General features: G+C 41.0%; 1 protein-coding gene across 1 annotated transcript; it reads right to left on the reverse strand.

The window, feature by feature from the left end:
• Positions 1-2,772: 2,772 nt before the first annotated feature.
• LOC109474483 (dnaJ homolog subfamily C member 1-like) lies at positions 2,773-8,966 on the reverse strand. The gene is made up of 10 exons (XM_019774774.1): positions 8,789-8,966; positions 7,502-7,615; positions 7,155-7,201; positions 6,640-6,811; positions 5,933-6,218; positions 5,473-5,636; positions 4,845-5,031; positions 4,055-4,378; positions 3,338-3,474; positions 2,773-3,012 (listed from the first exon to the last, which is right to left on the reverse strand). The coding sequence occupies exons 1-10, from the start codon at positions 8,942-8,944 to the stop codon at positions 2,926-2,928; spliced, it is 1,674 nt and encodes a 557-aa protein (XP_019630333.1). The 5' UTR covers positions 8,945-8,966; the 3' UTR covers positions 2,773-2,925.
• Positions 8,967-9,216: the final 250 nt, after the last annotated feature.

The following is a 9,216-nucleotide window of genomic DNA, read 5'->3' on the forward strand; positions in this document are numbered from 1 at the left end:
TAAAAATGTCTTCCCAAAAACTCCAAACGTAAACTAACCTGAGTTTTTCCCACGGTTCTCTCCCGTGAAGTCTTCACACCCAGGCTAACTGTCGTGACGGCTTCTCTCTCCGGGATTTCACGCCTTTCCCTTCAAACCCGGACATTATCGCGTACTTGTTGAATCGGCAGTTTACAATAAGTCACAATCAGGTGCGAAGTGTGGTGCACAAGATAGCATGGGGGCGGTGCAAGGGGCGGTGTGTGTGTACCTGTCTTTTCCAATCTGCTGTCCGTCTCTATAACTATCTTAAAATCGCTACATTTCGCCCTTTTTCTCCGAGATATCTCAGAGAAAAACTAACGCACCAAGATGCGTTAGTGTTTTCTTCCACAGGCTGTCAAGTGAAGACGACACACCGTGTAATACAACCTTACACGAATGATAAACAGCGGACAGGGACGACAATAGGAAGGTCTCGGAAGAAGGATCTTCCTTCGGTTCCGTAGTCAGTGGTTTTGTGCCGTACTTCGCAGAAGGGTTTCTTTTCCCACGAAGCCATGCAGGTTTTTCTTTTCTTTTTTGTTTGTTTGAAAAGTTCATCTACAAACCTGTCTTGCAATAGGGCAACGTTATGATGTAACTTGACGTTTCTGTCATTAATATCCATAGATGTTTTGCAGAACAAAAGAAATGAAAAGAATTTTCAACACTGCAATTTTGTATCTTATACAGATAACTGATGATTTACTGACTCGGAACCATGAAATATGCTTCTTGGTTAGATCTTTAGGGAGTATACTCTGCGGCAAAACTCACGTCAATCACCGAATACTAGCGAAGGATGCTAGCAAGAATGGATCAAATTGGCAAGACAGTATCAGTAGCCAGTATTAGTAGACATTATCCAATACGCCACCCGAAGCTCTGCCGACAGACTGAGAAAAAAATTCCAGTACAAAAGACTCCAGTACAAAATGAAAGCCCGATAAAAACGCTTAAAATACCGTGCAAAATAAGCAAGCCGAAACCTAAACCTCTGCTTGTTCAGGATAAACTTGGAGGGGAAAAATATGGAACTTTCTGAACGATCCCCACCGAGTTCTCTGTCATCCCTCTGGGCTGACCTTGACCTCCGCGTCACGCCTGGACCGGGGACTGTGATGTCATGGTTTGTGCTCCATGATGTCATTATTTTTGTTGTGAGCTTCGTGACGCGGTTTGCTGTTAATTAATCTTTTTATCAAAAGAACGTTAAAATTATTCCCTTGGTTCGCAAACGTCTAGAAGAATTATTGGGTATAACTGAAGGTGTGTAAAGACAAGCTGTTCCGATTTAGTCTGGGCCCAGCTAACCATGGCAGTCACAAGCAGTGAACCAGGAAAGCCCATAGGCACAGTGGTGACATGTGTAGTAGCGCCCCGCGACGGGCAACAACGGCACTGCAGAAAGCCACTGCAAATGTTATAGACCAAACGTTTTTACCTGAAATACACCAGCCTTGTTGTACATACAATAGGAACATTGTAAAAGGTGGATTTGAAACTGATAGGTTTTGTCCATTACAACTGATATTACATCTTTTAGTGACAAAGGACTACTACATTTTTCACCAACTGTATAAACTAAACGACAAGAATACAAGGAGCATATTTTTTATTAGTTAACATCTCTATGGCAAATGTAGATTCTGTATTGTCTGTTTGAGTGAAATTTTTTCTTGCCTTCCTTATTCAGCTTAAGGCTCACTGATACCCAGTCATGTGCATTTCACAGTCTGGGATTACTGGTCTGCAGTAGTAAACCCCTTTGAATTCCTTCTTCCCTCGCACAATCCCCCAATGGAACGCCTTGCCTGGCCCAGTAGTTATGGCTCCCACCGTTGAGTCCTTCCGGACCAGGCTGGAGGCCTGCCCGCCTTAGACCAAGGCCTCCCCCCCCCCTAAAGTGCCCCATCAGGGGCTATATGGGGGTGTAGCCGGGGCTCACATAACATCTTTGAGCCCCGGCAAAGATGAAGATGAATTCAAGTTCTTTTAATGAGGTGGGCTTAGGGTAACCCGTGGAATTATGAAAGTTGACAAAAATTGATTATTATATGACACGAACAATGGAAGTACAATGAAAAAAAAATGAACTTGTAAAAAAAAGGTCCTTAAAAACATTGGCAACATTGTTAAACATTCAGTACATTAACAATGGGTTGAGGTAAAAACAAAACTGCATATTGCAGGCATGGTAATGTACTAAAACTCCTGTTGGTAACAATAAATACTACTGCTAGCAGCTAACTGCTAGTATGCACTATTTTTCAGATTCTAGAATCCATTGAAAATGCGCCAGTTTTCACTTATAACTTATGGCACTGTTTGTTACACATTAAGTATTTTTCGCAGTTAAGAACTTTAAAAAAGGGCAGAATTTTAGACAAATGTGTAGTATACTCTGAGAAATATTGCAAAACCTTACATGTTTGCAGTGGTTTTATCTTCGTAGTTTTTGTGGTGATCTGCGATGAAATCATAATAACATGAATAAGTGTTGTGTAATTCTATATTGTACTGCAGAATTGTTACAACCACGATTCTGAAACGCTGCAAAAAACTCTTTTTCACTCCTATTGCAACATAAAAGAAAATGCATTTATAGTATCTGGCATTGGCTTGGTTCTGGTTTGCAGACCTGACTGATAACTACAGAGAACCAATACATTTCCTCTGCCATATTTCAGATACAGCTGCAGCTTTCTTGGAGTCAAGAGTATTACATTGCAAGTAACCTAAAAACTGCCTACAATCCATCCAACTTTTATTAAAATAAGAAGAAAAGGGTAATCCTTACTGACAGTTTGATGACCAAACATCTAACAGCTCAACTGGCTGTTTTGCTTACTTGCAGCACATATTCAACATGTAAACAGTTATTATACAACTTCTTTCCAGAGGTTAGCTTTCTACTGCATCTTTGTCAGCAGTTTGTTTCTTCTTCCTCACTCTCTCCACAAGCTCCTTGTATCTTAACATGCAGTCTTCCTACAGGGAAAAAAGAGCCAGTTGGAAAGGTTATTTTGAGTTGTTAAACTTTACAGTGCTGAGATTTTCAACATGGAAAAGAAAATAACAACAACAGATTCTTAAGAGTACAGAAATTTAGACCTAAAGACTCTTCAAGAAGCTCTAATCAGTACAGTACAGTAACAGTACAGTAGCATGCAGTAAGAGTATACAGAGTAGTACAGTATCATTACAGTAGCAGAACAGCAGAATAGTACCACTACTACCAGTACTATAGCAGTACATATAAACCATTTAACAAAAGATTTTTCCATGGCATTTTACAAAAGTGTGACCACCCCACCTTTCCCTTGCCAGGCACCATCTCGGCAATTTTCTCCCACCGTTCTGCTGTGCCCTTGGGGTGCTGCGCTATCGCTGTCTCCAGAAGCTTCTGTTGTTTCTGGGACCAGGCACCACTGTCCATGTGTGCACTGGCTTCTGTATGGGGGTGTGGGGAGGGGGGTACATACATGTAAATCATGGTTACCATTTAGTCAATAAATATCAGGGCTCAAAATATCACCTGCATATTATGCAGGTTAGTGCAGGTAAAATTGGAGCTGTACAGATATTTCTGATGTCTACCTGCACCTAACCTGCACTGGTCCATGTACTGGGTATATGCAGGTTAGTGCAGGTAAAATCGGAGCTGTGCAGGTATTTCTGATGTCTACCTGCACCTAACCTGTACTGGTCCATGTACTGGGTATATGCAGGTTAGTTCAGGTAAAATTGGAGCTGTGCAGGTATTCCTGATGTCTACATGTACCTAACCTGCACTGGTCCATGTACTGGGTGCAGGTATTTCTGATATCTACCTGTCCCTTGAAATATGCATAGGGAATGCAAGTGTAGAGTCTACATGGGGATAGCGATTCTAGAATTAATTTACAAAATACATATCGCACAAATGTAATTCTATCAAAATTTTCTCATTATGTACAAATCATTGACAAATGATCTAAAAAAAAACACCCTTCTGTGGACTGTTCAAAAACTGACACTATCCTCCACTTACCCAGTATAGACTTGGCCTCGCTGGTACTTTTGTTTTCCACTGCGGCTCTTTCTTTACTGCTGTCTTGTCCTTTCACTTTTGGTGCTCCTGGCATCAGAGCAGTTCTATCCACGTTTTTATCGCTCTTGGATTTCTTCTTACTGTCCGTTTTCGCCACGTCGCTGTCGGCCTTCTTGGATTTGCGGCCGCGGCCCTGGCTCAAACCGTCGCCCATCATGAAAGCGTTGATGTCATCAGTTTCTGTGTCCCTGGTGGAGATGATGTCATCAGAAATGCCCTTCCCCTTCTTGCCAATGTTTGTTTTTGTCACGTTTGGAACAGAACCTGGAAAAAAACAAGAAATGTGAGATTTCAAATCTCTGGGATGTATATAATGCATAGTGTTCACAACTGATGACAATTTCAGACATCTCATCAACAAAAATGTTACCAGTAACACTACATAACCTGAAAGATGATTGATATCACAATTGCAATACACAAATACAACTGCATATTCTTATATAGCATTTAAGATAATTCTGTAGTGCACAAAAGCTGTGAAAATGAACCCAGTGCAAACATGAAGTGTATGTTTCTCTACATATACATTGTACATGTCATCAGGTGATACTTAGTTGTGGAGAAAATGATACCAAATATGGTATTTTGAGTTTGTAAAAAAAATCTACAAAATGACATGATACAGTAGCAAACAGGAAAGGTGAAAACAAATCATTCCTTAGGAAACATATTCATATTCTTGCATTGTAAGATCATTACAAACAGAAGAAAACATCTTTCCACTTACCCGGAGCAATTTTCCCCTGAACCACGGTGAACTTGTTGGACTTGACCTTGGCAGCCTGAGTGGTGACCTCTGACACAGGCCTGCCGACCTCCGCGGCGATCTTCTCCCAGCGCCCCGAGGTTCCCCCAGGAAACTTTGCCATGCTCTTCGCCAGCTGGGACAGCTCATCCTCAGTCCATTCTAGGTTCTGTACAGGACAAATGTCTGAAATTCAGTATCCAGAACTGTGCCTATGCAGTTCTATGCCTGAATCAGTGAATGGGTTAGGATCAGATATGGTCTGGATAGTCTACACATATCCTAGAACTTAAATCTGCTCCAGGCACAGTTCTGGTTAGGCACGGACTATCTAGAACCGTTTCTGGATACAACAATTAGCACATAGTATTACCTCTTTAGTGGAGTGTTGGCAAAAAATTGCAGATGGATATGAGAGTTTATAAGTACAGTTTACAAGGAGCTGCAAGTCATTTTCCCTCTTTGTTTTTCAACATTGCTGGCAAAGGTAGCAAACGTACAAGTAATGTATATGTCTGTCTGTGTATTTCTGTGGTGCAGCTTGTACATGTTCTGCTAGAGGGCACTAAGGCTTGTACAAGAATGGGTCTGCCATCCTCAGAACTCTCACCTTTTTCTTGACCACAGGCTCATCGTCAAGGTAAGAGTCTAGATCAGCCTCGATGGAGTCGATACTGATGGTGGGGGCACTGTCCCACAGGATCTCTGTGTCTCCACCAGACATGTCGTACTGAGGGAGGTCTGGCTTCGGCCTCCTCCGCACTTTGGGCTCCTCTGTGAAAATTAGTAAATTGTACATTGCTCAATTAAAAGGATCTTCAAAATCAGTACAAATCTTTGGCTCCAAACTGTTTTTGGTTGGTCTGTTCTGTGTGTGTTTGTTTTCTTGTGTTTCTGTGATTCCTAATTCTAGTATATACAATGCAGTTATATTTCTGCTGTCAAGATGTTAGAAGGGAGAAATCTTTGTTGCAAGCTCCAAAATTTTCAAAATGCTAGATGAACAATTAATGTATCATTACAGTGAAACATTGAAGGAAAAACTCAGTAGCATACATCATTCAACCTACTTGGCTTCTTTCGTTCTTCCTCTTCTTCTCTCAGTATTCTCTCCTCCTCTTCTTTCCTCTTCTGTTCCTCCAGTCGTGCCTCCTGTGCAGACCTGTACATCTCAGGTATGGCAAACACAAGCCAGTACACACCCCGACCCAGGGCTATGGGCAGCAAGTCCCGGAACTCTGGCTTCTTCAGCTTGTTCTGTAACTCTTCTGGCATGGACTCCAGGAGGGAATCTTCTGTCTCTGCCTCCTTCTTTCCCTTCTTGTTCTTCTTTCTGCGCTTAGGGGCAATCTCCATCTAGTGGGAAAATCAAAATCTGTAATGAGTTTTTTCAGAACATTTTATGGTGATATGGCATGGTGGCCATGTGGTTACCATTAGGGTTATTGACATTGAATCTAAAGGTTTTGGGTTCAAATCTCTGTGCCCTTGGAAAAGCCATTTTACACCCATTTTCTTACTTGACTCCATGTAAAATGGGCATCTTCCCTTGGCTAGGAGCGTCCTCTCCTTGGATGTAAAGCTGTAGGTTCCATGTTTGAAGAGAGCCACACGTCAAGCATGTTAAAGACCCCACCACATTTATGGTAATTAGCAGTCTAGTCTTACACAGCTTGTACTTACTGTAAGACCTGGTGTGTTATGAGATAGGTTTACAAGTTATGCAAACAAACATACAAACAACAGCCTAACATCTAAGCTTGACTGCCCCACTGACCAGCTCAAATCTCCTCTCGAAGTAGATGGACCAGGCGACCAGGTAGTGCCCGATGGTGAGGATGACAAACAGGAAGACAGACATCTCCACCAGCGACAGTTTCCGCACGCGCCGGTAGTAATACACCGGCGTACGCCAGTCAGGCAGACCGGTCACCAGAATCTCATCGTATCTATGGCAGAAATTAATGTGTAGATTAATTAATAAAGAATAATTAATAAAATTAAAAAGATTAAATTAGATTAGATTAGATTAAAGATAAAATTAAAAAGATTAATTAATAAAGAATAAAGTACTCTGAATTAGGTAAAACCAGACAAACCTGAACAAGAAGGCCACACAGGGAGCCAGGGAAGGTAATGTGGTTAGGTTTTTCGATAGGTGGTCATCTTGGGCAGGTTGCTTAATGCACCAATGGAAAATATTTTAGGACCAGTGGTTGTTATGGCCAGGTGGTTGGCTTCATGACTATTACTAGACATCCAGGTAGACTATAACGTATTTATAATACTCACTTTTTTCTCATGTTTTCATCTCTGAGAACCTCTGAAACTGCAACAAGCTGTAAAATGCAGCGTTCCATGTGAGCTTCATACATGTATATATGTAAAATATGTTTCCCACAAACTGATTACAACAAGTTGCATTACAAAACATGTGTCATTTTCTATAGAAACTGAAACAGGTTTACAAAATGTTACTAATGTTTTCCAAAATTTTCACAATTCAGTAACTTCACTAACTTTTACTTCATACACAACATTTAGTCTTTAGCTAGAGTTTTAAGTTTAGTTCCAACACAAAGCACTTATTTGTATGGGAAATCTACTCTGCCCATTTTGTACTACAAAGAGCCCCTGACCTTTCTGAACTGCTCCTCTGCATCCTCTGCTGACCCTTCACCTTTGACCTTGTCGGGGTGCATCTGTAGTGCCAACTTGCGGTACGACCTCCGGATGTCCGACATGGACGCAGACTGGAGGAAACAAATGTCATAATGGCACCTATGCTATTTATTCATTACACTAAAGAGAATGTACTTGTGACTTTAGTCCCCTATTACCCCCATGAAAAATAGAGGGACTAGTAATATTTGTTTTTGGTCTGTTTACAGCACAAAGGCTATGTTCCAAGCAAAGGCTGTGTTCTGACTTGTGAGTGTGTTTCATGTCCAGGTAGCAACAGTTGCATTGATTTATTTTGGGAGGAAGGTGAATCTGACAGTAGTTGATTGATAGGAACGTCAAGACTGAAGGTAACCCAGCTTGCACAGTAAGTGGGCAGTATGTGGAGGAATTCAGAATGTGATGTAATATCTGATTTTAATCAGGTATTACATTTAATTTAAAAATTACAGCAAACAACCCCCTCCACAGTTCCAGTACAGTCACGAAAACCAAAACACTTTCCAGAACCTCTGAAATCTGTGAACAAACTGATGAAAAAGTCAGATGTCTCTTACATGTAACTCAATGACAAAGTGATGTTAGCTGAGGGAATTTTGACACAGCTTACTGTAAATTTGCCATGTCCCCCATATGCACTTGGTGTGTTTCTGGAATGCTGGGTAGCCCAACATACACAAATGCATTACATGACATTGCCGTACATCCTTGGCGTTGCTAGTTTTGTGGGCCTGGATGGAGTCGCAAAGCAGTATGGGTAAATGGGTGAAGTCTGCCATCTCAGTGCCATGTGATATGTTCATGTATCATATAAATGAAATTTATACTTCAATTATACTACAATTTCTAAGCAAGAAAATATTAAAGTTATGTTTCTTCAACATACTTTCTTTAACTGACTTCCTTCAATCCTTTACCACCAAATATGAAAGGCAAGAAATCTCACTCTTAAAGACACGTGTGTGACGTGGCGTATGGAAATAAGACGTGTGAACCGTGTGAAGGAAAATTGACTTGGCGTCTTTGAATTACTTGTTGCTATACATCAAGGCAAAACAATGAGAAAACCTGCCCTTTCGGGTGATACATATTACAATTTAATAAACGTACATCAAAAGAAACGCCTTGACTGCCAATGATTTGTCTGCATTCCGGAACCAAGCAACACACCGGTAAGAAAATTAGGTTCCTTACTTACACATATGCTAGGCAGTTTTTTTGTCAGAACCGAAGGTTTTTCTCACCTGATCTAGTCCTAAAACTTCATAGAAGTTCTGGTTGACCTCCTCTACCAAGTCGAAGAGTTCCAGTTCCTTGGTGTCCCAGGAAGAGGCCACGGGAAGCAGGAAAATCGTCAAAAGAAGTGCGAGACACACTTTCTGACGACTGTCGGCAGCCATGTTGGATTCTCTGTGATTTTCGTTCGGGACGCACCAATACAACTGCAGGGGTGACGAGGTAAATGATCCGAGTAAATTAGCACTTGTGAAGAAATTAAAAAATGTTTATCACCCAAAAGATACTTCAAATCATAGTTCTATCATAATGAATAAATACCATTTGCCAATTGTGTTTCCAACTTAGATCTATGGCAAAATTATTTTGAAACCATACACCTACAATAGTTATTGGTGTGTCCCTAAGAGTTTTCAATGAAACTGGACAGAACTGA

The sequence above is a fragment of the Branchiostoma belcheri genome, unplaced genomic scaffold (assembly GCF_001625305.1).
Source record: "Branchiostoma belcheri isolate BF01 breed outbred unplaced genomic scaffold, Haploidv18h27 scaffold31, whole genome shotgun sequence".
Lineage (NCBI taxonomy): Eukaryota > Metazoa > Chordata > Leptocardii > Amphioxiformes > Branchiostomatidae > Branchiostoma > Branchiostoma belcheri.